The 14,940-nt window shown below is 35.7% G+C and overlaps 1 protein-coding gene and 1 pseudogene across 8 annotated transcripts in view; both read left to right on the top strand.

Annotated features, from left to right (window-relative positions):
* The window catches only part of RABGEF1 (RAB guanine nucleotide exchange factor 1), a 75,583-nt gene that overhangs the window by 41,640 nt on the left and 19,003 nt on the right, over positions 1-14,940 (top strand). For 4 of the 8 annotated variants that reach the window (XM_008540021.2, XM_008540022.2, XM_008540023.2 and 1 more), the window contains one exon: positions 5,702-5,871. In XM_008540021.2, the coding sequence (XP_008538243.2) occupies positions 5,702-5,871 (170 nt within the window). The remainder of the gene's footprint in view (positions 1-5,701; positions 5,872-14,940) is intronic. The other 4 variants (XM_008540024.2, XM_070567836.1, XM_070567837.1 and 1 more) reach the window with 1 other exon arrangement.
* LOC139074966 (grpE protein homolog 1, mitochondrial pseudogene) lies at positions 6,825-8,909 on the top strand (annotated as a pseudogene).

Here is a 14,940-nt window from a genome sequence, read left to right as displayed (position 1 = left end):
CTTTGCAGTATATTTTGAAATCAGGGAGTGGGATACGTCCAGCTTTGTTCTTTTTCCTCAGGATTCCTTTGGCTATTCAGGTCTTTTGTTGTACCGTATAAATTTTAGGATTCTTTGTTCTATTTCTGTGCAAAATGTTGTTGGAACTTTGATAGGGATAGCATTGAATCTATAGGTTGCTTTAGGAAGTATGGACATTTTAACTATGGTAATTCTTCCAATCCAAGAGCATGGAATATCTTTCCATTTCTTTGTGTCTTCTTCAATTTCTTTCAATAATGTTTTATAGTTTTTGGTGTACAGGTCTTTCACCTCTTTGGTTAAGTTTATTCCTAGGTATTTTATTCTTTTTGTTGCAATTGTAAATGGGATTGTATTCTCAATTTCTCTTTCTTCTTCGTTGTTAGTGTATAGAAACTCAGGATTAGTCTTGATTTACTTTTTTTTTTAAAAGCAGTTTTGGGTTCACAGTAATATTGAGAGGAAGGTACAGAGATTTCCCATATATCCCTTGCTCCACACATTCACAGCTTCCCTCATTATCAACATCCCCTCCAGAGTGGTACATTTTGTGTTAGAATTGATGAGCCTCCATTAACACATCATTATCCAAAGTCCATAGTTCACATTAGGGTTCACTCTTGGTGTTGTATAGTCTATGGATTTGAACAAACGAATAACAATGTGTATACACCATTATAGTATCTCATACAGAGTATCTTCACTTAGGTTTTATTTTCATTTACATTTTGAAAGCGGGGTTTTTAAAATCAAGATTACCTGTCTTTGGAGAAAAGAATTTATTAGGGGGGAGAGTATGCACAAGTAAAGCAATAAGGGTGCTTTACTTGTTGGCTTAGAGACCTCCAAAGTGTCGGGTACTCCTTTGAGGAGTCTTCGGTCCTCTCTTTGGCATGCAGAGGCAATTACAGCATAATAAAGAGCTCAGACTTGGAGATAAGGCACGTAGACCTGGGGTCGAATTCCAGAGTTTACCACTTAAATAACTGCAACATTATGCAAGTTATGGAACATCTTCAAGCCTCAGCTTCCTTGTTTGTAAACAGCATAAAAGTACTACCACATAGTGTTGTGAGGATTGTACAAGAAAGCATTGTAAAAGCCATTAACACATAAATGTTCGTGTATGGAAACTGTTATCCTTATTTTGTCAGATTGAATGTGTATTCTGTTTTTGTTGGGCAGAATGTTTTATATCAGTTAGGTCAAGTTGGCTGTAGCATTGGTTAAGTATTCTGTCCTTAACTGATTTTCTTTTTATTACCTATAGTATCAGTTACCAAGAGAGGAATGTTGAAATCTCCAACTAAAATTATGGTTTTTTTTTTTTCTCCTTTCAGTTCTATCAATTTATGCTTCATGTGTTTTGAAGTGGTGTTATTAGGTGTATACACATTTAAGGTTACTATGTCTTCTTAAAGAATTAACCCCTTTTTCATTTTGAAATGCTCCTCTTTATCCTTGGTAATATTCCGTGTTCTGATATTTACTTTTTCTGATACTGATATAGCCACTTCAGCTCTTTTTGATTGTTTGGTATATCCTTTTGATTTCTTTAGTTTTTAACATATCTGTATCTTTATATTTAAAATGGATTTCTTATAGACAGCATATAGAGGGATCTTGTTTTTATCTAACATGACAATCTCTGGCTTTTTTGAATTTGCTTTTTGCTGAGGAAGATTTGCTCTGAGCTAACATCTGTGCCAGTCTTCCTCTATTTTGTATATGGGTTGCCACCACAACATGGCTGCCAACAACTAGTGTAGGTCCATGCCTGGGAACCAAAGCTGGGCCACCGAAGTGGAACACGACAAACTTAAACACTAGGCCGTGGGGCTGGCCCTGACAATCTCTGACTTTTTTTTTAATTTATTTTTATTTTTTTTTAAAGATTTTATTTTTTCCTTTTTCTCCCCAAAGCCCCCCGGTACATAGTTGTGTATTCTTCGTTGTGGGTTCTTCTAGTTGTGGCATGTGGGATGCTGCCTGACAATCTCTGACTTTTAATTGGACTATTTATACTACTTATATTTAATGAAATTTTTGATAAAACGGAGCTTAAACCTACCAGCTTGCTCTTTGTTTTCTATTTATCCCATCTGGATTTAGTTCTTTTTCTCCTCTTTTCCTGCCTTCTTTTTGGCAGATTATTTTTTGTGATTACATCTTTATCTCCACTCTTGGCTTATTAGCTATACCTCTTTCTTTTGTTGTATTCTTTTTAATGGTTCTGGGGTTTACAAAATACATCTTTACTCTAACTTCAAATAATATGATACTTAATATATAAGAACCTCACCAACAGTATTCTTACGTTTCTTCCTCCGACCCTTTGTGCTGTTGTTGTCCTACATTTTACTTCTACATGATGTAAATCTCACAGTCCATTATTATTACTTCAGCTTTGAACAGTTATCTTTTTTTGTTTTTAAAGATTGACACTTGTGCTAACATCTGTTGCCAATCTTTTTTTTTTCCCCTTCTTCATTTTTTTTTCCCCAAAGCCCCCCAGTACATAGTTGTATAGTCTAGTTGTGAGTGACTCTGGTTGTGCTATGTGGGATGCTGCCCCAGCATGGCCTGATGAGTGGTGCCATATCTGCGCCCAGGATCTGAGCTGGCAAAACTCCAGGCCGCCGAAGCAGAGCGCACGAACTTAACTACTTGGCCACAGAGCTGGCCCCCTAATTATCTTTTAAAGAAACTTTTAAATGGGAAAAATACCTTTTACATTTGCCCACATATCTCCCACTGCTGATGCTCTCTGTTCCTGGCTGGTGGGAAATGAATGACTCCCAGCCATGTGTGCTCTGGGATTGTTGTGTCTACTCCTTTACCTGGTCTTGGGTGGTGTTCTCACATACACGTGCAGTACTCAGTAGAAACTCAAGGGAACCCCTCTGCAGTTATCTGGAGTTTTTTCTGTGCAGCTCCATCCTCTCTGTATTTTGTCATGCAAATTCGAGAGACTTTGGCCTCCCTGAGCTCTAAATGCTGTTTCCCTAATTCCACAAGTCTGCTGGGCTCTGTTGAATTGCCTCTCCCTGTGCCATTGCTTAAAAATTCTCCCCACAGTGAGCTGGGGTACTTGTAGGACATGAGCATGTTTGTCCCCTTCTTTCATGGGTTGCTCTCCTGTCTGCCTGTTGTCCACTATCTAAAGACCATTATTTCATATGTTTTGTCTGATTTTTCTAGTTGTTAAGGCTGTAGGGTAAATCCAATCCCTGTTATTCCATCATGACCAGGAGTGGAATTATCAGATTGAGTGAAGGATTAAATTTCAAGTGTTAGAGAATCTTTTCTAATCATACAAGATGTCAAATACAACTTTTGGTTTTCCATATTGGTGAAAAAACCTTTCAGAAAAGATGCTGCCAGTTTTTGTTTTGAGTTCAATTGTACCTGATTTATTTGCTTAGAAAAAATAGGTGGTGCATCCAAATGACTTAAAAATAAAAGGTGTATATTCCTGACCCACCTAGTTCCCAGCCACTTCCACCATCCTTCCCTCATGTTCAGATAGCCTTTGTTGTTAGTTTCTTGTGTATTATTCTGTGTTTTTGTTTTCATTTATAAACACATATTCTTATCCCACTCTCCCTTGTTTTACATAAAAGAGAACACACTACACGTACTCTGCTTTTTTGTACTTAGCAGTACATTTAAGAACTCTTCTTATCAGTACATAAAAAGCATACTCTTTATTTTAAAACTACATAATATTCCATTTTATGGATTAAACCATAATTTATTTAGTCCCTTAGTGGTGGCTGTTTATGCCATTTCTAGTCTAGTAGCCTTGTGCATATTTCATTTTGTACATGTGCAATTATGTCATAGAAAATTTATGATAAGTGGAATTGTTGGGTCATAGGATAAATTATTTTTAATTTTGATGATTATTAACACCAAATGCGTTCCATTGCAGTTATGTAATTTACATTCTCACCTCCACAGTATGATAGTACCTTTTCCCCCATATCCTCATCAACATCAGCATCAAACTAGTTGCAAATTTTTAAAATGGCATCTCATAGTAGTTTTAATTTGCATATTTGTTATTGTGAGTGAGATTGAGCACATGTCTTATGTTTAAGATCCATCTCTGTCTCTTTTCTGTGCACTGTTAGTATTCTTTACCCATTTTTCTATTGAACTTTTGGGCTTTTTCTGTGTTAGTAGGAGTTCTTACACATTAGGGAGAGTAATCCTTTGTAATGGAGCTTACAAACATTTTTTCCAGTTTGTTGTCTGACTTTTGACTAACAGTATCTTTAGTCATACCTATAAGTGTTTTTTGTGTGTTTTTTTTTCTTTTCCTTATTTCCTCTTTTAATGTGATTGAATTCTTTTAGGGCTTCTACATTTTGAATCATAGTTAGGAAGCACCTGATAATTTAAATGATAGGTAAATAATTTGGAAAGATAACTATAAAGTGCAGTTTTGTTGTGCTAGCTACTTAATAGTGCAGTTTGGCGGGGGGGGGGGGGGAGGTGTTTTTACTTTAATTTGAACATAAGTCAAGCAACTAAGTACCACATTAGTTTCATAGCCAGTTATGTAATAATAAATGAAAGGTGGAATCTTTAGTTTGCCATAGTTAATAGTGTATTCTTTTAGGTAATCTATACGTGTTTGTCTCACTTGAATAAACTAGTCACTCTAATAGGAATAATGCTTTTATTATCTTAAAACTTTATTGCAGTTCCATCATGAAAATGTATCTCAGGTACTAAAGTTCAAAAGATAAGATTATAAGAAATTATTCTGAGAAGGCATGTAATAGGTTGATTTTAATACCTGCAAAAGATACTTTTTCTTCTTAATTATCTTTCTTTTTGTGTATACAAGGGAATCATGGGGCTATGAGGTACTTCAATTCCTTACAGGTATTGAATTAGAGAGCACAGTTTAAAATTAGGAGCCATAGAATGTGATCAGAGACCATGCGCTAGTTTATGCTTTCTAAGAGCGCCTACTGTGCTACAACACCCTTATCTGTTCTGTGGAGATCCCATTTTCCTTTCAGTGTATTGATTTGAAGAGGGGAAACAGCTGTGTGGCCAACTGATTGGACATTGTTTTATTTGCTTCCCTTGCCTCTTTGCTGTCTTCTCTGTCATGGTCATTTGCTATTTTGGATGCATTCTTTCACTTTGAGAAGTATGACTTGAAAACTGAATGTTGGGTAAATAATCGTTAGTCTCCACTTAAGTAAATTAGCCGTTGCCTTTTTTGGCAAGTAAAATGGATTTGGAAAGGTTGTCTAACATTTTATAAGTCTCTAACATTTTTGTGCTTCTACTGATTATTTTACTCGTTGACTGGTTTTGTAAACTCATACAATCTTTGAGAAAGTTGTTCAAGATAGTGGTGTCATTTCAATATTATCGATTAAATATATAGATCAAAGCTTGATATATTTTAGCTAATAAAATACTAGTAGAGCAATTTTTGAGTAGGAATATCTTTTAGATGATGTAGTTTTATCTACTTGTACTTCCTACTCATAAAATAGATTTAGCTTACTTTAAGGAAAGTTGTTTAACGTAAAATAATTCAAATTCAAGTTTAACTTTAAGCACAATTTAAATAATCTTAAGTTAGATACTTAAAGTAATTCCATGCATGGATCTTCTATGTAATGAAACTTACTATGTTTAATTTTCCCAGCAGAAATTCAGGAAACAAAAGCTCCCAGTCCTTCCATAAACCGGCAAACCAGCATTGAAACGGATAGAGTGTCTAAAGAGTTCATAGAATTTCTCAAGACCTTCCACAAGACAGGCCAAGAAATCTATAAGCAGACCAAGATGTTTTTGGAAGCAATGCATTACAAAAGGGTAGGTTGAGAATAAACACTTAGAAACATAGAGTTTTGGTTTTAGGAAAGGTCTTAGAGATAATCTAGTGCACTTTGTCATTTTACACCTGAGGAAATCAAGACCCAGAGATGTTAAGTTACTTACCTGAGAAATGTCACTGAACTAAGTTAAAACCCAACTCCCAGGCTAGTACTTTTGGTTGAGTACAACTTGGGATAGCTCCTGTGAGGTAATGAAATGTGTCATAGTGAGAATAACCAACTAAACTTTCTAGTTATCTTATTCTAATTACCTACTGAATATGAAAATTCATTCTCATCTGTTTGAAACTGCCCTGTTGACATTGCCATTAACTGATAATTCTTCCTACTGCATCCCCACAGTATTATTCTTCCTGAATTTCTGAGGTCTAGAACAATGAACCATTCCTGCCATCTTTTTCCACTTCATTCCTGTTTTCTTCAGTCCTAGTGTATGCCAGTTGTGAGCAACCTTTTCCACATGTAGGTCAGGTCTGGAAAATTAAATATTTTCAGAATTGCATTAAAAATTTTTCAGCCATCTTATCTTTATCAAGAAACACTTTATCTGCACTCAGCCTTTTTAAAAAATTTCCTCATCCCAAAAGGGTATGTCTTTTGGCTAAAATTTCATTCAGCACCTACATAATTCACACACACTGCAGTATTGCAATATAATGCTTTACTCGTCAACAAATATTATTTGCTAAGACTTCTGAAGCTGGTTTATTTTGCCACTTTTTAGAAATTAATCTTATTAGCTACTTACTATTAAAATATGTATTGTCTTATAGTCCCTTTTCATGTTCTTTAAGAGATATTTCTATTACAGACAAGACAGGCAGCCAAATCATTAACACAAAATCTATTTATATTGAACATAGAGTTGTTATCACCTACTTTTCTCTTCTTAGAAGTCACCATAGCAAGAATTTAAAGTTTATTGAGCAAATGGCTGGGGGTTCAGGGGAGCAGCCTATGCAGAAGAAGCTAAGAAGAATTTACAAGGTTTAGTTTTTTAAACTTCTCTTCATTACAAAATAACTAGAATTTAAAAATCTCACTGTAAGAACCAAGCTTCCAATAGGTCTAAGAGTGGCCACAGATTCAGGGATATATATGGTCAGCAGTGAAATGAAGGATGTGTAGATTTCTTTTGTTGTTTGGACAAAGCCTTATGTGCCCAGAGTAATTTTAAAGCATCACATAGATACAACTAGATGTTAATCTTTCCCATCATAACTAGAAAAACCATAGTTTCTACTTGATGAAATTCCTGGCTTGGGGAAGAGTTTTTTCCCACAAGTTTATTTATATGAAAACATTTTCAAAACACACAGACTACAGTTAAATAAAAGTAAATAAGACTCCAGATACATTTTCCTCTCTTCTGAAAGTGTAGCCTGCCCTGTTTTAAAAAGTGTAGCCTGTGTAACCCTCTACTTCCTCAAAAGACAGAACCTTTAATTTATTGGATATTGCATTAAAGCTTTTTAATAAATACATTTTCTGGGTTTCTCAATGTAGTTTTTAAAACAAGATTCCTTTATTAGCAGTCATTCAAATATACTCTTTTTTATTACTAAGGAAGCAGTCAAACACAACATAAGACCTTTGCTGCTTTCATTGTTCTTTTCCCAGCTGTTCATTCTATTAAAATCTGGTATTGATTACATTATGTAAACTTAAAACTTTTCTGATATTTTCCTGAAAAACTGTTTTTCTAAACCTGAATGAGGAGAAAAATCTGTTATATATAGTATATAGTTTAAAACATAGCTATATCTTCATTTGTCTCCTTTTACCCAGAATAAATAGAAAGATAGGCATCCCTCCTATACCTTAAAATGACTTCGCTATTCTAAACCCTATGTGTATACAAGGAGTAGTTTCCTTGCTGAGTAGTTATTGCTAGAAGAGCAGAAATATATATCCAAAACGAAGAAACTTAATCAACAAAGACTTTAATTATGGTAAGAAAATCGGGGGGTAGGAGGAAGTAACCAGGACCCAATTTTAAAATTAGAAGCAGCAAGAATGAGAAGTGATGCAGCAAGACAACAGGAAAACATCTGAGCTGATGGAATCTGTACATCATAAGACATAAAAGTAGATAAAAGATTGAGTTGATAACTGTGTTGAAAGTGATGAATGAATGAAAATAAGAACATGTGATAGAAGAATACAGTGATATGTGAGAGAAAACTTACAACATTGTTGAGTGGCTGCCATCATGTCTAAGTGAGTGAGGCCAGTGCAGCACAGGCTCCTGGCTTTGGCGTTGTCTCTCAGGACCTCTCCTGTTGTGCACTGCTACAAAACAATTGAACAATAGCCAGAATAGAAGAGGAGATGGGTCAAAATGGAACAGAAGAGAGAGACGCCCTCTACAGAGAAGAAACTCACGGAAGAGAAGGTCAAGTTAGAAGAGCAACTAAAAGAGACTGGAAAAATAAAAGCAAGGTTTGGCAGATACTGAGAACTTGTGGCAGAGGAGCCAAAAATGGTGGAGGCTGCAAAATTATATTTTTAGATATTTAAGGCTTCTGCAAGGACTTGTTAAAGGTTGCATACATCTTGGAGAAGGCAACATGATGTGTTCCAAAAGAAGAAATTGAAGGTGATAACCCTCACCTGAAGAATGTCTATGAGGGCCTTATAACGACTGAAGTCCACACTCAGAAGGTGTTCATGAAGCATGGCCTACCCATGTTGAGTCAATTATGGTTCAAATTGAGCCAAATTTAACTCTTACAGGTGTGAGACTTTGTTCCACATGCTGATTGAGAGGAAAGAGCCAGTCACAGTGGTGCTAGTTAACAAGGTAGGGTACAAACTGCACAGGCACACCTCAAGACCCACCCTGGTGGATGCGGGGAAAGAAACTTAGCTGCCTCTTGAAGAGTTTCTTTTCTTTTTTTTTAAAGCTTTTATTTTTTCCTTTTTTTCCCCAAAGCCCCCCAGTACATAGTTGTATATTCTTCGTTGTGGGTCCTTCTAGTTGTGGGACGTGGGACGCTGCCTCAGCATGGTTTGATGACCAGTGCCATGTCCGCGCCCAGGATTTGAACCAACGAAACACTGGGCCGCCTGCAGCGGAGTGCGCGAACTTAACCACTCGGCCACGGGGCCAGCCCCTAGAGTTTCTTTTTTTTGACTAGCCACTATAACTCTTGAAAGGCTGGTTCACTTTTTTCATCTGTGAATACTTTTGACCTTTTCCCAAACATTGTTGGAAAGCTCAAGTGACCAGTGGCTAAACACACAGTTGCATTAATGAACTCTAATTTGGGAGTCTGTTCATTGATTTTAGGACTACATGTTCAGTAGTTCCACATTCTTACAGAATAAGCCAACAGGACACCACTGGACCTCTAGAGTATCATGAATAACACTATGTCTGCTCAAACTCTGATGACGTTAAAGTATTTTAAACGAATACAACATCTACGGGAATTCTGCTGTTTGGCTACCTGGCCACACCGAACTGTACTGTTTTTTCTGCATCTCACTGTAGCATGTGAGTTACTGGAATACTTAGCCCACTACACATTTCATTCAGTGAAGGAAAGGCAAGAGTTTAAATATTTTTCTTGCTAAAAAAAATTTATGACCTGTCTGAAGAACATGTAAGTTTATCTGTAATTAGTAACTGTCCAGCTGCTAAAAATGATCAACTACTGGCTTTTCCTTAGAGATGTGAAATGAACATATGTACCTTAACAGTTCTCACTGCCTTTGTTTTGCTAGTAATTGAATTTGACAAAAATCAATTACTTTTGCCCTATTTTGTTCCTCTAAATGTAGAAATGTTTAAGTCTATATTCAGCTAACTACTAATGACCTCAAGGTATCTTCGCTGCTAAGACAGACAGTCTCAAAATATGACGCCTGCATGCTTGCTATACTTTAAATGTTAATGTTTACTTTTTAAGTTTTATTGAAGAAGATTAAAGTCCTAATACGTTTATTTTCCTAGAAGAAATTATTGAAGGCAGCAGAATCTAGCAGTACAAAAAATATGGACATAAAAGCTAAAATCTTAATAGATCAAACGGTTAACTATAGTACAAAGGAAGCCTAATGAACCCAGGAAGTAAATCATGAAGATCCAATTTCTAAAGATAGGAGTTCCAGATGAAATACACAGAAAACATAATTTAAAAAATAGTCAAAGATTTTCAAAAGTAGGGGTGGGGAAGAAAAGACTTTAGCCAGACAATTAAGAAAGTACAGAGACCCTCTCAGTATTAATATTCAAAGGAATACACCCACTTGTCAAACTTTTAAACTACAAAGAAAAATTTTTTTAAGAAAAAAACTGTACACAGACGTAGAAAACATGATTCCAGGCAATGATTAGAGAATACTTAAGGAAAGTGGTTCGTTTACACTGCTAGACTCAGTTTTTTCTTAGAAAACTATGAAAAAACTTGGAATTTTGTAGAACCTAAAAGAACTTACCAGCACAAAGTTGCTATCACTTAGCTCCTTTGGCAAGAACTGTGAAGAATCTGAGATTTACACTATTTGCAGGTTAACAAGTTAGCCTGCCATAGTTTCATGGATACTGGCAGAAGACATGAATCTTCTGGGTCAGGAAAAAAGGCCGGTTTATTACAGCAATAGCAGTAGCCAGAGTATTATCAGCATTCGCACCAGTTCTCTGAATATCAATTCCCACAGGGCAATGCAAAGAAGACTAGGTAATGCCTGTACATGCAGTGAGTTACATTAGAGAAGAGGACCTTTAATGTGCTGGGAGCTTGCCTGACCCTTGCCCCAGAGGGAAATACTATGATACTGGACAGTAAACAATTTACCCTTTACATTTAAGGGGGGCCTTGTCTGTCTTCCAAGTCTGTTTGCTGTGCAGCTGTCCTTGAAAAGAGTACAGAACAAAGGCAATCAGTGCCTGTCCTCAGAAGATGTGTAGAAATATGAGATCTATGTAGAATTGTCTCTCAGCATCTTTGCAGTATTATAAAGGGAAGAACAATAATAAATGGCCACAGTCATTCCTTCTTTCATTCCACTACTGTTGAGCGCTAGTCCTATGCTTGGCTCTGTGTAGGCACTAAGGATATGTTGGTGCACAGTGTACTCATGGAGGTGACATTTTAGTGGAGATGATAGATGACAAACTAATTTATAATTTAACATAGTGATAAGTCCTACAAAAAGTCTAAAGCAGGGTAAGAGGACAGAGTAGAAGGAAAGTTATTTTACATTATGAAATAAACATGAAAAAGTTATTTTACATTTATGTGACTTAAACACTGTCAATCTGTGCAGTATAAATAGAAATATAAAGAATTTTCTGAATTGTAACATACATTACAGTGATTGTGTAGAGCTGGGGAAGGAATACATGATCCCTTGCCACCGGTAAAACAGGCAATTTAGGCTTTTAAAAGGAGGTCCAGTGTTTCTAGTTAGAAGTGAGTACTAGTAATAATCATAAGAAGGAATGTAGTTTGTTCTGAGTTAAATGTTAGGATTTGGTGCATATCTTGGTAACCACGTTTAAGCTACCTAAGTAGCTGAAAAGAATGGATAATCCATTGCAGAAAGTCCCTAAACTAAAAGAATAATAAATAAAGCATAAATAAAGGAAAATGAAAGTATCACAGTTAAAAAGTTAAGTAAGGTCCTCCATATTAAAAATAAAATTAGATTTACAAATTTAATAGTAAAAAAAAGATCTCTTAAATTTCATAATGATAGTTCATCTTTCATTTATTTAAACCCACTGTGTTTATTGGAAGAATTTGAGATTTACAAAATGATTTAAATTAAGAATTAGAACAAAAGGACAATTTGATAATATTTAGAATTTACAAACATGTTTTTATGGACATATTCATCATGTAGCTGCTGCTTTTGACTACCCTCATGAAAATCCAAGCATAATATTAAAACCAGACCTGAAAATTGTTTAGTCCATGGGTATATTTGTCTGGTGATCTAATTTAGTACAAAGATGAAACTTACGGAATTTATAGTATAAATTTCTTTGATAAACTCAGAGATTAGGACTAGATAGGAAACAAAAGATCGAAGTCTTCTAAGGAACTGGCAATAGAGAAAGGAAAGCCATGTATTTGACTTATTTGACTTTCTGAGCATGCTCACATGGAGACCCACCCTACCTCCTCATAGTGGAGCAGCAGGAGTGTGGTCGGTAGGATCAGGACTTTTCTCATATTGTAGCCAAGAAATCTACTTGGGTTCACACCACAGAGCATGAGAGAGACAACCTTTCTCATGAGCATCACTAGAAACATCTCATCACTACCATCTCACACAGATACTAGTATGAAACAGTAATACTTACTACTGCTATCGCCATGCCTATTTAGAGATGATCGTTGAAGATAGACAGAGGAAGAAAAAGAAGTGAGAGATTTAGTGTATACCCCATGACACTTTGTCCTTCTGGCTTATAATTATAATAGAATATTTTAATTATTTATTTGCACTTAGTCTTCCCATTTAATCTGAATGCTCTCTGAGCATTTTATTAATCTTTTTTATATTACTGTCTGGTACAGTAGCTGACACTTCTGCTAATCATGTAATAAGTGTTTTCAGAATGGATAGAAATATGATTTTCAGGAAATTTGGGAAAAATAATCTTGAAAATCCAAAGGAAAACAGCATAGTAATAGAGGTATAAACTTAGCAACATGGTGAGATAAATCCACAAAATTCACTTACAATATGACATGCTAGTGACAAAAAGCTAAAAAGCCTAACACATTTTTTAAACATAGCATTTTTAAAAACGATAGCAATGAATAACATTAAATATTAATAACTTAATCTAATATAGGAAGAGGTTCATTCAAAGAATTAAAAGACTTTTGAGGATTGTATCTTGGACCTAGCTGAGGAAAATAAAAAGATAAATTTACAAATCTTTTGCAGATCAATATAAACACTTAAAATATCATTTAAATTACGTTGCATTGTTTATTCTAGAAAAACAAGGACACAAGTATACCACATAATCTTTTTGGGTGATGGGGGAAATAAGGATTTAGGAGGGGAGGTTTCTAAATCTAGCAGACTTCAAAATGCATTCTAAAATGAAAGTTATCACAACTAGATGTGATTTTGATTAAAAAAATAAAAATATAGAATAGTGAAATAAACCAGGGATTCTAGAAATAGATTTAGTTTCTCAGGAGCAAATTATAACTGGAAAACAAAGGGGAACAGGGTTTCTTTTTACTAATTGCTGCTAAAAAAAGACAAGGAAGTTTGTATAACAGATTATTTAAGATCTATGTGCCTTATATTCCAGCCAAATAAAAGAGCTAAACATGAAAAAACTTAGAAGAAAGTAGATTAAGATATTTATTTCACCTGTGGAGAGGACCTAAAATTGAACTGTTGAAGAATTGTTCTTAATGATCAGGTAAAAGGTTTAATGGTATTAACTTTGTAAACATCTGTGCAGTGAAAAATTAAAGTCAGGTTAAAGTGGAAGGAAACAGCAGGAAATCGTGGTGAGTATATAAAAGCTTAACATTATAAAATATATAAAATTTACTAAGGGTAGTACATAGACCTTATTAGACAAGGGATCAATTTTAATTCAACCAAATGACTCTTGTATAAATAACTAATTAAAAGAGTAATGAGAGTTGCTGTCAGTCTAGTCACAGAGTGCTGTAAGTGCTATGAGGTAACTACAAGGTTGTTTTGACTAAGGGAATGAGGACAACTTGTTAGAAGAGGTAAGATGTGAACTGAGTCTTAAAGGAGATAGTCTGGGAACTTGCTTGGACAGCTATTGGACAACTGGAGAGGAGTAAAGGTAATCTGGACAGAGAGAGTAATTTCACAGTGTTAGAGAGATGGGAAAACTAAAAGCAGATACTCAGAACAATAGGAAACCTGACAGGGTTAAGTGAGGAGCAGGATGGGCTATTTGGACTGAGTGTGCTCTTCAGCATCCGTCTGATGGACAGCCATTGGAGGTTTGAGACCCAGTTTGACCAGATCATAGTCTAAGATCATCAGTTGGACTGTGGTGTGTAAGATGGGTGGAAAAATGAGGAAGATCAAAGGTGAGGAGATAGCTAAACTCCAGGTGAAAGGTAACGAGGGCCCAAACCAAGAAGGGATCGACAGGAGAGACATTGTAAAGGCAGAGGGACAGGATGTGGTCCCTGCTGCTGACCCCAAGGCATCTTTTCTGAACTAAGCCAGAACATCAGGGTCTGCATGCTTCCCTGGGGTTTTATCAGCCCATGGTGTGTGTTGTCATTGGCCTGTGCAGAGGCAGTCTATGAGAAACAGTCCTTTGGAATTTGTCCTGGGCCATATTCATGCTCTTCTACGGTGACATCTTTATAAGACTGCTTGGGAGAAATTTCTGATTTTGTTGTCAGAATTTCACCTGAAGAATTAATTTCCTTTTATATTTTGGGCACACAATTATGCAACTCTTTTCATTTTAGTGATGATTGCTAGAAAGTTTGGTTAAAGACAAATTTATGGGGTGGCTCTTGACTGACTTCTGTGTCTTCAAGGAGTACATTTTTGTGTTGTCATCATTCCTGCCTCTACTTTCTTTTTCTCTCCATGTTTTGTTTTTCTTTTTTATCACCTTCTAGTTTATTGTGCTGGACTGCGTTTTTCTTTTATAGAGACTTCAAATAGTCTTTGGAAGAAAGTGGAGAATAAATATATGTAATTATACCTATAGAATTAGTAAAACTAAATAAAAATTATAAAGCCCAGCATTGTAGGGTCCATGGAGAAATAAGTACACATACTTGGCTAATGACTGTACTGTGGGTTTTCCTAGGATTGTAGCTAGCAGTAGGTACTTAGAGCTATAAAGTTTTCATACTTAGTACTGTTAATGCCACTTTTGAAAATGTATCACAAAGAACCCGAAAGAAACAGTCTCACACAACTCTTTCGAGCTGCAGTACATCACAGTGAGGCAAGGAAAGGAGCCCAAATGCGCAGTGGCAGAGGATGGCTGAACTAACTAGATAATATGATGGAATGTCACAAAGCCATCAAAAATGATTAAGTAGATTAGATA

The sequence above is a fragment of the Equus przewalskii genome, chromosome 12 (genome assembly GCF_037783145.1).
Source record: "Equus przewalskii isolate Varuska chromosome 12, EquPr2, whole genome shotgun sequence".
NCBI classification, from domain to species: Eukaryota; Metazoa; Chordata; class Mammalia; order Perissodactyla; family Equidae; genus Equus; species Equus przewalskii.
The sequence above is the reverse complement of the archived record's forward strand: the minus strand, read 5'-3'. Positions and strand labels throughout refer to the sequence as shown.